The sequence below is a fragment of the Moschus berezovskii genome, chromosome 1 (assembly GCF_049115385.1).
Source record: "Moschus berezovskii isolate FMDL1 chromosome 1, NW_MosBer_1.0, whole genome shotgun sequence".
NCBI lineage: Eukaryota > Metazoa > Chordata > Mammalia > Artiodactyla > Moschidae > Moschus > Moschus berezovskii.
The window spans coordinates 104,880,574-104,900,181 of NC_142460.1; the positions used below are offsets into that span (position 1 = coordinate 104,880,574).

The window sequence follows — 19,608 nt, forward strand, 5'->3', positions numbered from 1 at the left end:
CACTCTTACCCTTCCTAATTTAATAAACCCACCTGTACTTAAACCTTAGGGGACACTACATTATAAAGAGAATTGAGATTGGCCCCTTTCCACTGTTTTACTCTGGTTCTCATTTTACACATAAAGAAACAGGCCCTTAGAGGTTAGGGGACAGGCTGAAGCTCATATAGCTGTCAGAGCTTCAATTTCAATCCAGGTCTCTGACTGCAGTGAAGTGATTATGGTTAGATCTGTAAAATGGAAACTGGAGCACGTACAGCATATGTTGCTGTGAGAATCAGATGAGTTCATGAAGGTGAAAGTGCCAACAGAAGAAGAATCACCTGAGGGAAGGAATCATCTTCATCTTGGCATCACCAATGCCTGGAAAATTCTTGGTAATCAATATACTGGGTGGACCAAAAAGTTCATTTGGGTTTTTCTGTAAGATGTCACAAAAAATCCAAACAAACTTTTTGGCCAACCCAATACTTATAAATCTATAAATTTATAAATGAAGAAAGTAATGAGTCACCTAGCAGAAGTGCCTGGAATACAGAGGTATTCCATGCATGCTCCATTTCCCTGACTTGTTCTGGAGGGTGGCAGGCTCTGTGGCCACCAAACCTGCGGGCTCTGTGCCTGGCACCTGGTAGGGCTTGATGAGTATGTGTAGGTGGGATGAGTGACTCTCAGGAATGCTAAGCCTTTGAGGACATGGAGAAATGCATGTCTTCTCATCACAAGCAGAGGCTAGTGCTCCGAGCTGCAGGGAGTGAAGTGCTGCCTTGGCCAGGGCTGCCTTCCACTGCAGCGTAAGGGCCACCCATCTTCCAAGCCGACCCTGGCCAAGTTGTTACCCAGACTCAGTGTCAGGCCCAGCTACATGCATCCATGGGGGCCACAGCAGACCCTTCCAGCTATAGATCAGCCAGGGGTGGGACATGGCCACCAGTGAGCGGAGAATATGTTCCACTTGCCAGGCTCAACTTTGTGCCATTCCTCATCCTACCTTTTTGTCTTTCTGGGGTTTCAATTTCCAGTCCCCTGTGTCTGGTGAGTGAATTAATGAGTGCCTAGAAGAGTACCTGGCATACAGCAGGTATTCGATAAATACTGGTGGCATGAGTAAATGAAAACAGGACTGAAGGCAGAGACAGACTGACTGATGCGTGTCTATTTATTGGCACAGGGTCCTCCAGGGCCAAGACCACTCCCTCCCCACCCTCTTTCCTGTAAAAATAAATTCTATCCTTCACTCTTCCTACTCTATCTGCTTTCCTGCTTGGTCTGGGGAGAATCAGTCACCCCCTAAGACTTGTAACCCCAAGATGCAGGGACTAGCATCCCTGACATGTACACACATCCCCACTGAGCCCAGGGACCCTGGGAGGCAAAGGAAGGTTTGTAAAGGCTGTTGGGCTTCCACTAAGAGCTGAGCACAGGGGGTCCGTCAGAGAAGGCTGGCAGCAGTATTAGGAGCAGCAGCATGAGGAACATGGAATAAGGGTCGCCCCTGGGGGCGGGGCTGAAAGGAGCTCCATCTATGCCCGAGGGAGCAGTGAGTGAGCCTTGGGGAGATGTATGGGAGGCACACCTGCCGGGCCCTGCGTGGTCAGCAGGCACAAGAGGCCCAGTCGCCACCAAACCCACTGAGCTTGGGACCTAAAGAGGTGGGCCCCTTCTTGTGGGAGCTGGTGGCCCCTGCCCAGGCCTCCTCTAGGCAGGGTAACACAGAACATCACAGTGAATGGTGGGGGACTCTGCTGGAGGCAGGGGCACCCCCAAAGCAGAGGCACGATGTGGTGGCCGAGGAGGGACTAGGACTCATGTCACACCTGTGGCGGGGAGGGACAGGACACAGCCCAGCTGGCATGTGCCTTCCCTCAACCCCAGAGCAGACAGCCTGGCTGGGCAAGCTACCCCAGGCTCCGGCAACCGAGCTGGCCATTCCTCCCCCAACCCAGGTCTACCACACCTCACAAAGCTGCCCTGAGTTCATGGGGGAGCCGACAGGGCAGCCGAAGTGCCGCAGGAAGTCACGGGAGTTGGAGAGAGTGCCCAGCACGCGGAAGCGGGCAGGGCTGTGGGGGTCGGTCACCAGCCCCTCATGAGAGCTCTCGGGTGTGCGGACCGAGCACCACACCTGCAGGCCAGGACAGACACGGGGACACAAGAGTGTCTAGTGTGGGCAAGGCCCCTGCCCCAGCTGCCGCAGAGCCATCCCAGGGACACATGGTACCACCACCCCAGCCCCTGGGCTCCGGAGGCCTCGGGACACAGAAGAGGGCTTAGCCAGCATCTCAGCCCCAAGGCCTTGCTATCAGCACCAAAGGAGGAAAAGGCGCCTGCCCTCTGAAATTCCTCAAAGGCCTTTCAAAGCTGCCTGGACACAGGACTGCCCAGGATGGACATGTCTGAGGGGAGGAAGTCCAGCCCCGGAGACTGCCTGCTGTGGTGCAAAGTACCTGGAGATCTTGCTGAGTCTGCCACCACTTACTGTCTTCCTGGGTACCCCTGGATGAGCCACTCTGTCCCCGAGCTTCCTCCACAGCCATCTCACAGGAGCATCATGAAGATCAATCCTGCTCCCTACCCCCTGCCCTTCGAGATCTGCAAAAGCCTCCTGAAACCTTCTCCTTCCTCTGGCCTCCTCACGTGTTTTTGTGGGCCCCACAGGAGGCTGACCATGAGGCCCTCCCAGACCACTTTCCACACTCCCACTTCAGCCCCATTTCCCAGTCCCTTTTCCTGCATGCCCAGACTTCCAATGACATGCCTGGGAGGTAGCTGGAGAAGGGCAGACCCCTGGCCTCCCAGAAGGACAGTACCTGGGCAAATCCCACAAAGAAGAGCTGGTGGTTGGTGAGTCCCACAGCTGGCAGCTGCTGCTCCTCTCCATGCTTTCTTAGCCATGCTTTGTAAGCCTGGGGTTGGGAACACGGGTGGCAAGTGTGTTGGGGCCTGCCCTGCCCCCGCCCCCAGAACAGATGAGCCTTAGACCTCAGAGGGCCACTCACGTTGTAGGCAGCCTTAAGCCCCCCATTGTCAGCAATGTTCTCCCCCAGCGTCTGGCGCCCGTTGAGCTTCTCCCCGTTGACCTGGTACTGGCTGTACTGCTCCTCTATGCAGGCCGTGTGGTTCCGGAAGGCTGCCAATGACTCATTCTGCCACCACGGCCGCAGGTTCCCTTCCTTGTCATATTCGCGCCCTGAGGAAAACTAACCTTTACATCCTACTGAGACCAGAACTCAACCCTTGGGGGCACCAGCGCCCTCATCGCCTCTCATCCACAGACCCCTCCCGCTGCACACCCCCCTCCCAGCTAGGGTCCATGGGGCCTGCTCCCAACATCCCAAGGTTTTACAGCAGCCGTGAGCAATTCTAGGCTGGAGGACACAACTGCGTGGACCTCTACCTTGGTCATCAAAGGCATGTGTCAACTCGTGGCCCATCACCACGCCGATGCCACCAAAGTTCAGGGCCCTGGGAGGTGAGGAGTGTTGAGTGAGGACATGGTGGAGGGACACGTCGATCTTACCTCCAGCCCTGCTCCCAGCTCACCCGCAGGCCCAGGCCCCAGCACCCAGTCCCTCCTGCCTCAGACACACTTGGGGTGGTTACAAGCGTAGAAGGGGGCCTGCAGGATGCCCGCAGGGAAGACGATTTCATTTTTGGTTGGAAGGTAGTAGGCGTTCACTGTCTGCGGGGTCATGCTCCACCTGGGGGAGGGAGAAACTGAGAAAGTGCCTGACTCTCCTGATGTCCAGCAGCCTGACCTACATCCTACCAGAACCTGGTGCCTCATTTGGGATCCATCTTGCCATCCCCTTTTGTCTGCTCTGAAAACTTCCCCCACCTCTCCTGCTGCCCCAAGTGTTGGCAGCCTCCGTTCTTACTGGTCTCGGCTAGGAGGCTTGCGGAGCTGGTCAGCCATCACTTTAGCAGAGAAGTTGTACAAATTCAACATGTTCTGGAAGAAGGAATCTTCAGACACTTCATACTATGGGAATGGTAAGAAGTAGAAAATAAGCAAGAGAACACATTGGAGAAGGCAATAGTCCCAGTTGGCTACTAGTTAGCACCTTTCTGAGCCTCGGTTTCTTCAGCTGTAAAATGGGTGTAAAATAGCTAACAATAACTTGTCAATATTATTTTGCAAGTACTTTATTTTTTTATATACTGTCTCCTTTGATTATCACAATAATCTTATCAGGTAGGTGTTAACAGGACCCCCTTTTATAGATTAAGAAAATGAGGCCCAGAGAGGTTATATAACTTGCTCAAGGTTACAGTTGGGTAGAAACAGGTTTGACTGCAAAACTTGATTTGTAAACACTGCATTCTGCTGCTTTCCAGCCTGCAGCATGGCACAGAGCCAGCATTTGCTTCTGAAAGGAACCAACAAGTACCTCTTGCCCTCGCAGTGCTTGAGCCCTATGCCCCACCCCACCCCCACAGAGCTAAAGTTCAGTACTCATAGGCAGGTACTCACCCCATCATAAACATCATCCAGCTCTTTGGGCTCCAGAATGAAGTCCGGGAAACCAATCATATCATAGATGGCATCTGCCTGAAGAGACCAGGTTAAGGATTTCCCTCCCCAGGCCCCCCCCAAAACTGTATTCTCCATCCTCACCTCAAGATGGCGCCCCAACCCTGGCCACTGCTCACTTTCTCCTTGGCTGCCTGGCGGGTCTTCTCATCCATCCAAACCAACTGTCCCAGAGCCTCCTCAAAGGCGGTCCGGATCTCGCTGATCATCCCCTCTGCCTGCGAGGGCAGGTGCACAAGTCGGCCTCCCACACGCATTAATGCATTCTTTGTCCCTGTACACCCTAGTGCCCCATCCCTGTCCTTCCAGACTCTTGAAATAAGGCTGAGCATCCGGAGAGGGTGAGAAAGAAACACGATTTGTGAAAGCACCGGGACTGTCATGCTTTTTTCCCTAATGAATCAAAAAAAAACTGATAACTGAATTAACGTTATAATTTAATATAGTGCTTTGATTTTTATCTGATTATGAAAGGCAGGCATTAATAGCAGAAAACTGGAAAACTGAGAGGAGTGAAAGAAAACAGATCATTTAAAAACCCTATCCCTCAGGGACTTCCCTGGCAGCCCAAGTGGTTAAGACTCTGCACTCCCAATGCAGAGAGCACGGTTTTGATCCCTGGTCGTCCTGCGTGACACGGCCATGGCAAAAAAAAAAAAAAATCCTATCGCTCAGAGATAACTCTAACATTTTGATTACCTATTTCTAGTATCTTTCCCTGATGGGATATTCATATATAATATAGAATTATGTTGTGCAACATATATATATATAAAACCTTTTTTTCACTTAACAATCATCAGTTTAATGTTGCCTTATAATCCATCCTAGACACAATTTGTTTTTCCTGTCCTCTATATTGGACATTTAAGCTGTTGTCATTTTTGCCTATTATAAACACTGCCACTTACATCTTTGTAGGTAATAGAAAACAACTCATGTTTCTTTCTCACCCTCTCCAGATGCTCAGCCTTATTTTAAGAGTCTGGAAGGACATGGATGGGGCACTAGGGGGACAGGGACAAGGATGCATTTTTCCCTATTATAAACAACACTGCCACTTACATCCTTGTAGGTAATATCTGAAGCACAAACATTATCATCTCCTTATAAATAAATGTTATTTTTCCAGTTATATAGGTAACAGAACTCATTGTAGTAAACTTGGAAAATACAGAAAACTTAGGAAAAAAAATCCCTCATAACCCCAACCACCAAAAGTGATCCCCATAAATTCCCTCCCAGTTTTTTCCCTGTTGTTGTTTAGTCCTGAAGTCATATCCAGCTCTTTGTGCTCTCATGGACACCCGCCAGACTCCTCTGTCCATGGGATTTCTCAGGCAAGAATAACGGAGCAGACTGCTACTTCCTTCTCCAGGGGATCTTTCGAGCCAGAGATCAAACCTGCATCTCCTGTATTGGCAGGTAGATTCTTTATCGCTGAGCCACCTGGGAAGCCTTTTTTTCCCTTTATGTCATATAAATAGAGGCAGTGAATTTTAACTGAAATGAAAGGTAGTGTTGGAAGGACCTTGAAGACTCACAATTTCCTTGCTCTGCCGGTCAAATGTGGCCTTCACAAAGAGGGAGCCCAGAGCAAAGCCAAGAGCATCATCGGTGTTGGAGATGCAGGTCTGCCACCTCGGTGTGCAGGACTGGAAGGGGAACAAGCAGGTCCCTAGAGATGGCTCTGCCCTCCAGCCTGAGGGTCTTTCTCTGTCTCTAGGGCCAGCCCCTCTCAGCTCCGCACATCAGAGCCCTGGGTTTGGGGTGCCATCCCTCCCTAGACTCCAGGGAAAATGAAGAGCAACACTGCAAAGCACGCCAACCCCTGCAGTGAAACCTCAGGAGGCACACGTCTGCTGCCCACTCTCTTCTCAGCATTCTCCTCCTCTTAGTTTCTCAGAGGCCCACTGGGGCCCAGACGTTTCTCACTCGGCTGTACATCTCAGTCTTACACCCAGTCAGTCCCACATGCCAGAAACCTGGGAGTCACCAGCTTCCTCCATCTCCCTACCTCCACATTCAGTCTATCACAGATTCTAACTCTGCTTATTAATCATCTCCTCCATCCACCCTTTGCCACTTCCCTGCCCTATAACACTATCATCTCTTGTCTGAAGATTTCAGTGGCCTCCTAACTAGACGCTCCAACCCCATTCTCATCCCCCTCCCCTGTCACTCCCCACCATCTGTCTTCCATTTAGCTGCAGAAAGATGACCTAATATATAAATCCAACCAGTTACACCCCTGCTTAAAACCGTCCCAGGTTCTCCATCCCTGAAAGAAGCCAGGCCAGGCTTCCTAGGCACAGCATTCAGGTTCCTCTGTGGATCACCCCAGGCCAGCCTCACCACCCGCAGTCTCTCGGGGGCCCTCTCCTCAAAGTCATGCCAGAACACAGGCAACACCACCACACTCCTCCTGGCCTCTGGGAATCTGCACATCCTACTCCTTCTGCCTGGAATGCCCTTCTCCCTTCCATTACTCCACCCCCCAGGTAAAATGTGCTACCCCACCTCTGACCGACATCACAGAGAAGGTCTTTCATTCAGCGCGAGCACCCAGAATATAATGTCTGTTTACATATCTCCTCCCCAACTTAACAGGGCTTCTTGAAACCGAGAACGGCACTTATTCATTTTCTTCTTCATGCTCATTATCAAAGTTGAGTACCTACACATAGCATGTACTGGGAAGTACTTCACTTATGTGAATTCAGTCCTCATAACAACCCCACAAGAAATTTCTGTTTTTCCAACCCAGAAATGAAGAGACAAAATGGTGGTAGAGATATGCTCAAGGTCCCATAGGCCAAAAATGGAGGAGTTTGGACTGGAACCTAAGTTAGCTTGATTCTCAGTCGTGTGCTCCACATGTAAATTAAATGGTGTCTGACACACAGGTGGTGTGAAGCATCAGCCTGACTGGACTGGAAGGTGGGAGCAGAGTTAGAAAACCCACCTTCTTGGTGCCATAGAGGGTCTCCAGCAGCTTCTCTTGTGCAGATTCAAAGCGGTGGTCCAGGCTTGAAGTTGTCTTCTGTACCAGGTTCCAGATCAGATAATTGTTCAGGACACTGGTATTCAAGTGACCAGAACATAAGATAAAGGCAGGAACCATTTCCGCCCCCCAAAATCAGCTCTACCAACATGCAGATAACAGGAATCCCTTAGAGTCGTTCATGGGCGTTCTCCCAGAATCCCTCTCTCTGATCCTGGGACCACACATCTGCCTGTAACAGTCGGGGTGGAGCAAGGTATGGGAACAGAGACCACAGTGGGCCCCCTGAAGCCCCAGCCCAGGAGAACAGCCGGCACAGAGCCCTGAACCCCATCCCTGACACTGTGGGCTCCCCCCAACCTTGGCTCTGTGCGGTTGATGAGTTCCGACACCTGCTGCAAATAATCCGTCCCATACACCACCACAGGCTCAGAATCACCCAGCTCTAGCGGTGACAGCAAGAAGGACAGAAACTCCAGCCAGTCCATGGAGGGCGCCAGGACCTGTGAGCAAAAAGTCTCAAGCCTCCCTGTCCCCTTGGCTTTCGGCAGACCCCTCCCCCACTGGTACACTGGCGCTGGGAGCCCTTTCCGTTGCCACAGCAACAGCTACTAGCTGCTTGCTGGCCCCTTCCTAAAATAAATGCATTTTCAGGCCTAAGCGTGCTTCAGTCTAGGAACCCAGTCACTTATCATACACGGAAAACAACCATCTGTGATATTTAGTTGGGCTACAGATTTTCAAATATTTTTCAAACAGTTGGATCAACTCCCCAGACACCACGCAGGGTCCCTGCATACCTGGCCTCTCCACCAGAACCCCCCTTACCCAACTTCTCCACAATCCAAAGACTAAGAGGTTGATGCCTGGCGCAGTAAGGGCCTTCCAGGAGATGCTTCCATTTCTCTTCTGACTGTTTTGCGGGCATCTTGTATAAGTTGTCACAGATTTTTAACATAATTCCTCTATGCAACCCCAGGCAACATGAAAGGGACCAAAGGATGGGCCAGTGGAGGTGCCCTAAAATGGACACTATTTTTCCTTCCAGGATAGCAGTGGTGCAGCCGGGAAGCTGAGAAACAGCCAGGAAACAAGGAGAGGACTGGCTGTCTCAGGTAGACAGCACAAAGGGGAGCTGGGTGGCCTGGGCCGGGGGCCGACCCCTTCCAGCGGTGTCAGTTCCCTGCCTGCCCCACCTGCAGCTCTGCAATGCTCATCTTATGATAGATCTTCTCCTCATCCCGCCGCTGGTCCTGGGGCACCGTGATGTTGGCCAGCTGAATCTCCAGCTCCAGCACCTGCTGCATCTGCTCCCGTGTGGAGGCTGGCTGTCCGCCCAGCAGCATCCCCAGCTCCTCCATGTAGTCCAGGTAGGCAGTAAGCACCTGTCGGGGCCCCGAGTCATCCTCAGAGCCCAGCAACAAGTCCTGCCCAAGGCCGAGAGGACTGTTCTGGCTGCTGCCCCTGCCCACCGTCTCTTCTGTGGACCTTCCTCAGAGAAGCTCTCTGAGATGACTGTCATCATTTCTGCCATACTGCTTATCCCCATCTGCCAGGATCTTTTTTTATTTATTTGTGCCCATGCTCATCATCTGTTTACCAAGGAAATGGTAAATTCCAGGAGAGCACCATTCCAGGTTACAGAGGCATAAATACCACTGTATCCCAAAGGCCTGGAAAAGGGCCTAGCACAGAATAGGATCTGTCCAGTGGGTGGCCCTGCTTCCCATATCCTTCTGCCCTTCTCATTTCCTGAAGCCCTTCTACTTTTCCCAGCCCATCAGTGACCACGTGCCTTCACTTAACAGCTGGGTGGACCCCATGGAGGAATTTGGTCTACATTCGGCTTTAATTCCCTTCTACCTCCCATCCTGCCAGGCTTCAGACTTGCTGCCTCTGGCCTCCAAGGGGGAAGAAAACACACAGAAAAAATATGTAGTGACTCCATGAATGTACATGTATCAAATTCTCTGCTGGGGCTTTACATATATCTCCCACCTCACCCACCAGAGCCCAAGCAACCCCATAAAGTGAGGACTAGGTTCCATTTTACAGACAACATGACTTCTTGACTCATACCATAAACAAGCAGGTGGCAGAGTCCAAACGTGGCCCAGGCTCCATGACTCCAGGGCCACAGCCCCAGCACTGCCTGGGCTCAGAACAAACTCATGTCACCTCAGCCCCTGCTGGCACTTGAGCTGCATAGGAGCAAGGGCTGTATGCTCTGCTCTCCACTGTGTTCTCAGGCTCTAGCACAGCATCTGGCATATTGTAGGTGGTCAATAAATATTGTTGACTGATGGGTGAAATCCTGTACAGAGACCCTCAACCCCTGCTCAGCACTGACTTCCCATGGACATCCTGCCCTCCCAGGGACCACTTTCACTTTTGCCCCACCCTGGGCTCCTTTAACTGCCAAAGGCCATCTCTTCTTACATTCCGTGCACTTCCAAGTATCTCCTTTTTCCCACCTCCCATCTTCCTTGCTGCTGATGTCAGAAGTCTGAGTACCAACTCCAGTCATCTCAGCTACTAAGGGGAATGTTTGGCTCAACTAGTGATCTTGCCAACCCCTCCCCAACTCACCCCTCTCTCCCTACCTCCTTACTTTCTGCTTAAGACTTACTTTTATTTATTTATTGGCTATACCATGCAGCTTTCAAGATCTTATCTGGGCCCCTGGCATTGGAAGCATGGAGTCTTAACCACTGGATCACCAGGGAAGTCCCAAGACTTACTTTTGAGACTTTCCTGAACTCTGCAGATAGGATAAGAAACCTCTGGTGCTGCAGCTTCCCCAAGATGCAGGCACAAACTTCCTACTCAAGACAACCAGTAACACACTAAAAGTTGAGTCAACCATCTGGTTCTCTCCAAAATTCTCAAAATTCCTCCCTCCCCTGACTCAGGTGACATGAAAACCATAAATCTGTTCACACCACTCCCCACTTTTGAGATTCTTTTTCCATTTCTTTTGGGATCAATGCTAAACTTGACCCATAGTATTTATGTATAACAGGACTCTACCAAACTGTCCAGAAGGACTTGGTCCACTCTCCCCTCCCACTCCCCTCTCTAATCTGTCAACAAGGCATACCCTGTCCCCTCTCAGAGCTTTTGCATCAGCTGTTTCCTTTGCCGAGGACTCTCTCTCTCTTCTCCACAGCCTACCCTCACCCTAGGACCAGGCTGGCTCTCTGTTAAAGGACTCTTGGATTGCCACACTTCTCCTCTAACAGCAACTATTCATAGGACAACTATGTGTGTCCTGTTTCCTGCCTTCTCCTCCACTGAATGGTAGTGTCTTGCTCACCACATGCTAGCAGAGGGTATGTCTGAGGGATGCTTGGTAATGTTTGGGGGGTGAATGGAAGAAGGACAAAGCCCTTCCAGGTTGCCTTGCTCCACAGAAGTCTCTCTTCCTCCCTCTGCCTCTTGAAATACAAGGATCTCCTTTCTAGTCTCCAGTCTTGCCCTCTCTCTCACTTCTCCTAAGCCTTTGTCTAGGCTTTAAAGGAGAGGCCCCTCAAGCCTGTGGCTCCCTCCAGGCCTGTACTCTCTTCAGGACCCCACTCAACTTTCATACTTGCCTGCTGACCTCTTCAGAAAGATGGTGCCCAGCTTCCTCACACTCACATTGCTAAAACAGGCAGCTCCCACTTCAAGTGTCTGCCACATACAGAATCATATACCTGCATCCTCCTGCTGCCCCCAAGCACACAATGAAGTAGATGTTATGATCCCCATTTTTCAGATGAAGAAACAGCCTCAGAGACCTTCATCAACTTGCACCAAGCTGCCAAGCTGGGATTAAAATCAAGGTCTGACTTCAAAGTCTGTCTTTTCCTGTGATAGTAACACCCAACCCACAATGTGCTTGAAACTGGTTGTCCCTGTAAATACCCCAGATTCTCTAAGGACCACTCCATCCCACCATCATTCTGGCACACAGCCTCAACTATCTTTATCTCTTCCTCCTTCATCTCCTCTCTTCTAACATCCAGGCATTAACAATTCATGATTTGGACTTAATTATGTCTCTTGTGGGGCTTCTCAGGTGACACTAGTGGTAAAGAACTTGCCTGCCAATGCAGGAGACTAATACCCACTCCAGTATTCTTGCCTGGAGAATCCCATGAACAGAGGAGCCTTGTGGGCTATAGTCCATGGGGTCACAAACAGTCAGACATGACTGAAGCCACTTACCACACACGCATGTCTCTTGCATCCTCCCCTCTCTGATTTTCCCTCTGCCAGCCACTTCCTCCATTTGGGTCGTCAGAGACTCAGAGCCTGGAGTACTGCAGATACTTTTGAGTAACTGATCTCCAGGCTCCCTCTCTTGCATCTACTTTTCACACCCAGCCAAACTGCCTTCCCAAAGCACTGCTCACTGGGGTAGTCCTGGTCTGCCCCAGGGCATTCAATGACTCTCTGGGGCCTATAGAGTAAAGTCAGTGTGGCACTGCAGGTCCCCACAATAACTAGTCCCTACCCACCCTTCCACCCTCTCATCTGCTTTGAGCTCTACACTTTGCCAAACTGGACCCCTTCCTTTGGTCCAAACATATCTTAGCTTTTCCTTCTTTAACACTTTTGTTTAAACTCAGCATGCCCTCCCAGATATTCTGCAGAGCCTGGCTCAAATACAACCTCCTTAGGAAAACTTCTCAAGCTGCTGGATCTCGCCTGAGCCCTAGAGGCCCCTCTTGTGAGCCTTGCTCTCAGTTATCTAGGCCCATGAACCCATCTGCACTGAAAGCATCCTGTGACAGAGGCTTTGAAATGTACATCTGACAATAGGTGCCTATAAGTGTTTTCCTAGAAAAGTAAGAGAAAGGAAGGAAGGAAAGAAGAGAAGAAGAAAGGAGGAAGGAAAGGGTAGAAAGGAGCAAAGGAAGAATGCAGGGAGGGGAGAATGAAGACAGAAAGAAGAAGGAAGGGGTGACTTCCCTGGCAGTCCAGTTGCCAAGACTCTGAGCTTCCACTGCACGGGGTGGGGTAGGGGTGTTGGGGGAGTCAGGGTACTGAGGGGAGTGGACACAAGTTCAGTCCCTGGTTGGGGAACTAAGATCTTGCATGCCCACACAGTGGAGCCAAAAATAAATAAATTAAAAGAAAAGAAAAAAAAAGAAAGAAGGGGGGTTGGTTCGGAGACAGGATAGGCTCACCTTCCCCACTCTGACCCTGAGCAAAGGGAAAAGTAAACAGGGATCAGCCCAACTCAACAGGGGTGTCAGGTGGATATTCTGAGAATCCTCCTTACTTTCTCATTGGCGGTCCTGTTTAGGTAGTAATCTCGAGAGGGTAGAAAGAGCCCAGACTGGTCCACCTGCAGTAGCAAGATAAGCAGTGAGTCCTCCCCCTGAAATTTGGACTCTTGTGCAGGGAGGCCACCCCAGCCCATCACAGGGGAAAGGAGTGTGGCCTCAGCAAATAGTCCGTAAGTCCCTCCCCACCCTTCCCCAGCCCAGTACCTGGATAACATTGCTGTTGGAACTCTTAGAGTCGGCACTGACGTAGACAGTAAAGAAGGGGGTGGCCCTATACGTCCCTGCTACTGCCTTCAGCACCTCCATGAAGTTGTCCTGGTCCCAGGGCCCCGTAATGTTCCAGCCACCAATCTGAGTAGAGACCATGGTGGCACCTCTGGCACAAGGCCCCCAAAGCTCTCTGGGGCCACATCCTCTCCCAAGGCCTGTCTTGCTCCCCGACCCACAGCCTACCCCAGGAGCCTACCTTGTCAATGAGGTCTCTCAGCGGCTGGGCACCCAGCTCCTCGATGCGCTCCACCTGTAAGCAGGAGAGGTAGAAGCGCTGCGTCTTCTGTTCAGCTTCACTGCTGGAGTTGAAGGTGGTGTTTTCTGTCAGAGAGAACACAAGTCCGGGTGGCAACCACGCTAACTGCTGAGAGGGGTCTGGACCCTTGCTTGATCCCTCTCCTCGCCTTCTCAAGGGGGCACTGCTCCTAATGTATACACGGGAAGACTGTCAACCACAGCAGAGCAGAGCTTCCTCTCCCCTGTCCAGGGAGACTCTAAAAGATCTCTAAGCCCAACAGATTCCCTGGTGTTTACCACCCCTCAGCGATGCTCCAGTGCTCAGAAAGTTCCTTCACTGTCCTCAGAGATCTGCTCCCTCAACCCATCTCCACCGTTCAGGAGCCCCAGTGTCTGCATCCCCTATCCCAGGAGGGCTGGCAGTCATCCCCTTATTCATTCCTGGACATTTATTGAGTACCTACTAAGTGCTGAGCCCTGTGCTGGCACGAGGCCCATACCTGATACGCTTCCCTGGTAGGCGCACTCACCAAGCAGGTGCTTCAGGATGGCTTGATTCTGGTCCCAGAGACTGTTGAAGGTGTTCCAGCGAGAACGCCCATCAGGTAGAGGGTTTCTCCGAATCCAGCCTCCGCAGGAGAACTGGTAGAAGTCCTCACAGGGGCTCACTCCACGGTCCAGGGACTCCAGGATTTTTCCAGCGACTCGAATGCAGGCCTCCGTGAGGCAAGTGCTATGGGATAGGTCTGTGGCAGGGGACATGAGGGGTGGGGTGTGGGGAGGGCAGGGGACAGTCAGTTGGTCTGGGAGAGGCAAATGCTTTGCGAGGGGCCATGACAACAGGGAGGCTGGGAGGCCAGAGGCCAGCTAGCAGAAGTCTCCTCCCATCAGCCTCCAGAGTCCCCACAGCTAGGAGGGCTAGTGACAGGAGTGGGAGTACCTACCTCTGTGGTACTGGACCCCCAGGGCCACCAAGCAACCCAGAAGCAGGGCAGACAGCAGTAGAGAGACACCAGCCAAGACCAGCTCCAGCTGGGTATGCAACCCCAAGAGGCGACTGGTCCTCTTCCGGAATCCCACCTGGAGAACAGAGGAGGACCTGGAGCTAGCAAGCTTCAGGTGGGCGATTGGATCACAGAAGTCCTCCCGGAGGGTGAAGGCCCAGGCAGTTTCCAGAGCCATGGAGCAAAGACTGCTAACCGGGTTAACTAGGGGCAACGAGGCAGGCTGAGTTGAGCCCTGAGCCTGTTTTGTGCAACGTCATGGTTTACAGTCGCCTCACCATAGTCCTAGCGCAGAGGCCAGAGATGGAGCTGAGGTGGGGGCAGGTGACCCTCCAGGGCAACCCAGAGAGCTCTGGGTGTGCCGGGCGTCATGCCAGGGCTGGGGGGCCTGGTGAGACAGGGAGGACCCCCTTGCCCACCTCCACGGCGTCCGGGGAGGCCCCGCCCTCTACGGGGGTCTCGGGAGCGTCTTCATCCCGCAGCGTGGCGCGTTTGTACTCCACCATCTGCCAGACAGTCGGGGCGCCGACCCAGGTCAGGCAGAGAGGGCTGCGCGCCCACGGCCCTGCCCCGGCGCCCCTCGCCCGGCCGGGCCTCTCCTGCCTCAAGTGCGGGGCCCCTGCCCTCCAGCCGGCCAGGGTCCCTCCGACCCCCGCCCGTCAAGTTAGTCCGCGAGCCGGAGCCGCTTCCCGACGCCGCGGGCCCCTCTGATCCTCCCACTCGGGGTCCTCTCCCCGGGAGCCCGGGGCCCGCACTCACGTTGCAGCCGCCGCCCAGCTCCTGCAGCGCGACGCTCATGGTGGAGTCGGGGCCGGCGGCACCTTAGGGCTCCCGGCGGCTGGCCCTTGCCCAGGCCGTGGCCTCGGCCCCGGGCCGGGCCCCGCAGCCGCCGCCGCCGCCCCCGCCTGCCGGCGCCCCCTCCCCCCGCGGCGCGGCGCTCCCGGGAGGGGGTGGGGCGGGGAGGCGCGCGCCGGCCGCACCCCGCCATCGGCCCGGCGCCCGGTCCTGGCTCCCTGTGCCCGCGGCCCGCCCCACAGAGCTGCACCCAGCCAGAGCTGCACCCAGCCAGAGCCACCGCCCTCCAGAAACTCCGAGTCTCCCTCCCCGCTTTGTGGTCAGCACCCCATCCCAGCAACACCCTCTTGCAAGCCTCCCTTAATTTACATTTCTTTGACCCAGACTCAAAACCCTGCTCAATCCCCGAAATTGCAGGCCCTCTCCATCCCCTTCAAACACCTTTGAGAAATTACGCTCTCAGAGGAACGTCTTCCCCCAACTGTCCGCACTGCCCCTCTTCAGCCAACACACACAGAGCAGCACGCCCGAGGTGACCCACATTCAGGGTGTCAGCACCATATCTATACAGGGAGTACACAGGGAGGCACTCAGCCCAACACACGGTCCACAAACACACACATACACACACAACGCCACTCACAGACTGCATATTCACACAAAAGGTATACACTTACCGGGCACCCAGAGACAACATGTGTTCTGCCCTGGGGTTCTGAACACATATTCAACACACACACACACACACAAAGTGCTTGGGCAGCATACACACACTGCCCACACTCTGAGTCCACCCTTGCACGTTGCTTCAAGACTGCACTTTTACTCTCCAAGATGATTGTTGTCATCAGATCATCTCACAAAGGGAGAGTTACAGATGGTGACAAATCGGCAGGGAAAAAAACAGCCATGCACAGATATTTAAAGAAAAGACGAGCTAACACTTCTAACTTGAGAAAAGCAAACCACTTTATTTGGGAGGTTTACAAGAAAAAAAAACCACCAAGCAATATTTAACTGAAAGGCAATAGTGTGGCGTCTATGCATCTGCCATCTGCCTTCCATATTGTCATTCCTTAATCAGGCCTGGTGGTGTTGCAGTCTGCTTCACCGAATAGTGTCTGGTCGTTTTTTTAAAAAAAAAACACAAATTTTTAAAAAGTGCCTCATCCTCATCCCACCTCTCTCGATTTGACCTGAGAAGGCTTGGAACGGCAGCAAATCCACACTGGTGTCTTGACTCGAACCTCAGTTCTCAAACATCTTGCTGTGAGCATCTCTAACATGGAATGCTCTTATGGCTGAGAAAGGGTAGATGATGTATGACTGAGAAACTGCTGGATTTCTTTCTTTTGGCATTTTTCACCCCAAAATTGCATGTCCTCAAATAAGAGGCAGTACAGTGTCATAGTTAGGATGAAGGATTCTGGATCCAGGCTCAATTTCCTCTCTGGTAAAATGAAAATAAGAATAGTACCTGTTTCAAAGGATGGTGGTGAGAATTAAATGAAACAATACTTGTAAAATTCTTAGGACAATTTCTGGCACATAAAGGGTCCTCTCGCTGCTATTATTATTGTTGGTGTTCCGTTCTGTCGCTCAGTCGTGTCCGACTCTTTATGACCCCGTGGACTGTAGCCTACCAGGCTTCTCCGTCCATGGGATTCTCCAGGCAAGAATACTGGAGTGGGTTACCGTTTCCTTCCCCAGGGGAACTTCCCGACCCAGGGATCGAACCTGGGTCTCCTGCATTGGAGGCAGACGCTTTAACCTCTAAGCCACCAGGGAAGCCCATTGTTGGTGTAGTTATTATTAAAATCCTATAGGTGGAAATGAGAATTGTATGGCTGGAGGAAGCCTGTTCTGTTTCCCAGATGGGAACATGGATTCTAGGTTAATCAAGGGTTCCCTGATTAAGGAACTTTCTCATCCAGCGGCACTGTGGTCTGCAACAGCACAACCTTCTCCTGTCCACATGGGACAAGTCTCTGGAGTTCATGTTCAATGAAATGACAATATGGCATCACACTGCTGACCTCTTTCCCACTTCCGCCAAGCCTGGATGGAGGGAAACATGGCCACAGGGTCAGTCCTATCATATGGAAAATCCCACCATGACATGGCCATGTGAGTACAAGCAAACTTCTTTATAAGGACTTTCCAGCAACAGACTCATACATGGCTGTTGTAATACCATTCTGTAAGTAGCAAGCTTATATAGCACTGTACCATGGCCAGCCACTGCTCCAGGTATTTTTACATCAACACATTCATTTATCTTCATGGCACTTATGAAGCCATTTTGTAGGTGAGGAAACCGAGGCATAGAGAGGCTGAGATACACAGCTAGTGAGCAGTAGAGCTGGAATTCAAATTCAAACTCAGGCAATCTGACTCCTCTCTGGAGAGCAGTTTGGCAATATGAATCAAAAGGAGTACATACTTCCTCACAACATTGGTTGCTAGTCTTCTGCTACATCTTCTCTGGAAGAATAAGGGGAAGCACATAGTTTTCAAGCCAAACAGACCTGGATTCAAATCTGGGCTCCATTCTTTATCAGGTATATAATCTTTATTTGAAAGCTCTGAACTTTCATTCTTCTTCATCAAGGTGGGATCGTTTCTACTCAGTGTATTGCTGTGAGAATTAAATGCAGCCACAAAAGAAAGAGGCTGGTACCTCTATATACAGTATTTCCAGTTTCACTAGGTTTGGCCTAAATGGATATTTCCTTTCCATGCCTCTTTCATAACCCAGATAGTTTATTGGGTTCACAACTATTCCTGATTACATGTTAAGTACCCTATGTAAAATAGGCTTGGAGATTTTTCTGTTTTATATAACTATTTTATTTCCTCTGTTTATAATATTTGACTCTGTTTTATTCTCTCATTCTATTATTTTTCTATTTTCTGCTCTTATTTTCCTATAAGTTTAAGTTTACGAGGTCAGTTTTTCTCTAAATTAATTGTGAATTGAGAGGGAATGGAAAATGTTTTATGTGTTAACTTATAAGAACCGTGTAGTCATGAAGATAACAACACACATCAGTATCCAATGTTGACAAAGATGGGGAGAGTAAGCATTTTCATATATTGCTGGTGGCTTATGAACTGATACAGTCTTTCTGGCAATATGAATCAACAGGTATGTGTACATAATTTTTGAACTAGAAAGTCAAATTCTAGGAAATAAGCATGTTATCTACAGCATGTTTGTATCAGTTAGCTTTGAATGAATAACAGACTGCCCAAACTTAATAGATTAAAACAGCAAGCATTTATGACTTTTCATGTTCAGCAGGTCGATTGGGTGGTTCTTCAGGTCTGGGTCAGCTCACAGGAGCTGAAAGACCTCACTTACATGTTTGGGCCTCAGCTGAGACGACTGAGCCCAGTCTCTGTGTGCTCTCTCCTTTACCAGGTGGCCTGGAGAGTCCCAGGGACGGGGGAGCCTGGTGGGCTTCCGTCTATGGGGTCACACAGAGTCGGACACGACTGAAGCGACTTAGCAGCAGCAGCAGCAGCCGCCCAGGCTTCTTCATACGGTGGTATCAACCAAAAACGGCCAAGTCCCAGTACATAAACACTTTTCAAGCCTCTACAGGCATCAGATTTACTAAGGTCCCTACTGAGAAAAGCAAGTCAGATGATCGAGCCCAGATTTAGGGATGGAGAAAAAGAGTCTACTTCTTGATTGGAAGAGCTACAAAATATTTGGGCCATTTTTCTCCTATACCATATGTTCATCTCAGCACCATCTATAATAACAAAATGGGAGGGGATTCAATGTCCAAATGTAGAGGTCTTGTTAAATAAATCAAACATCCATACAAACATCCAAACATTCCATCATTTATAAATGATGGAACAGAATTAATACTATCAGGAAATGGTCTCCACATAGAGTTAAGTGGGAGAGAAAAATAATTCTAAAATCTCATTTTTGTGAAGCAAAAAAGTATTAAAGCATAGGTTAAAAAAAAAGATTGAAAGGACATGCAACAAAATGTTGATCAATGTATCTAATGCTGCTGCTGCTACTGCAGCTGCTAAATCGCTTCAGTCGTGTTCGACTCAGTGCGACCCCATAGACGGCAGCCCACCAGGCTCTGCCATCCCTGGGATTCTCCAGGCAAGAACACTGGAGTGGGTTGCCATTTCCTTCTCCAATGCATGAAAGTGAAAAGGGAAAGTTAAGTCACTGAGTCATGTCCGACTCTTCGCAACCCCATGGACTGCAGCCTATCAGGCTCCTCCGTCCATGGGATTTTTCTAGGCAAGAGTACTAGAGTGGGTTGCCATCACCTTCTCCATGTAATGGTGAGGTTACTTTTAACTTTTTTATGCTTTCCTGCATAAGAGCTAACAATTCTGTTATCTAGCACTGCCAAAGCACTTTATGAATGTTAACTTATTCAATCCTCATGATGACTCAGTAAGATAGAGTCTACCAATATCATTGTCCAGATGGGAGAAAGTTAATAA

General features: G+C 50.8%; 1 protein-coding gene across 4 annotated transcripts in view; it reads right to left on the reverse strand.

The window, feature by feature from the left end:
- Positions 1 to 1,209: 1,209 nt before the first annotated feature.
- The window catches only part of ECE2 (endothelin converting enzyme 2), a 32,888-nt gene continuing 14,489 nt past the window's right edge, over positions 1,210 to 19,608 (reverse strand). The window contains exons 1-20 of one of the 4 annotated variants that reach the window (XM_088838595.1): positions 15,085 to 15,265; positions 14,745 to 14,831; positions 14,266 to 14,401; positions 13,852 to 14,067; positions 13,281 to 13,405; positions 13,019 to 13,165; positions 12,808 to 12,873; positions 8,735 to 8,923; positions 7,899 to 8,041; positions 7,500 to 7,614; positions 6,079 to 6,189; positions 4,654 to 4,752; positions 4,475 to 4,552; positions 3,879 to 3,982; positions 3,591 to 3,701; positions 3,398 to 3,465; positions 3,000 to 3,190; positions 2,811 to 2,906; positions 2,448 to 2,537; positions 1,210 to 2,125 (exon numbers count right to left, since the gene is read on the reverse strand). In XM_088838595.1, coding sequence (XP_088694721.1) covers positions 1,949 to 2,125; positions 2,448 to 2,537; positions 2,811 to 2,906; positions 3,000 to 3,190; positions 3,398 to 3,465; positions 3,591 to 3,701; positions 3,879 to 3,982; positions 4,475 to 4,552; positions 4,654 to 4,752; positions 6,079 to 6,189; positions 7,500 to 7,614; positions 7,899 to 8,041; positions 8,735 to 8,923; positions 12,808 to 12,873; positions 13,019 to 13,165; positions 13,281 to 13,405; positions 13,852 to 14,067; positions 14,266 to 14,401; positions 14,745 to 14,831; positions 15,085 to 15,123 — 2,388 coding nt within the window. In that variant the 5' untranslated portion in view covers positions 15,124 to 15,265 and the 3' untranslated portion in view covers positions 1,210 to 1,948. Of the gene's footprint in view, positions 2,126 to 2,447; positions 2,538 to 2,810; positions 2,907 to 2,999; positions 3,191 to 3,397; positions 3,466 to 3,590; positions 3,702 to 3,878; positions 3,983 to 4,474; positions 4,553 to 4,653; positions 4,753 to 6,078; positions 6,190 to 7,499; positions 7,615 to 7,898; positions 8,042 to 8,734; positions 8,924 to 12,807; positions 12,874 to 13,018; positions 13,166 to 13,280; positions 13,406 to 13,851; positions 14,068 to 14,265; positions 14,402 to 14,744; positions 14,832 to 15,084; positions 15,266 to 19,608 lie in introns of those variants that run through there. The other 3 variants (XM_055409140.2, XM_055409150.2, XM_055409159.2) reach the window with 3 other exon arrangements.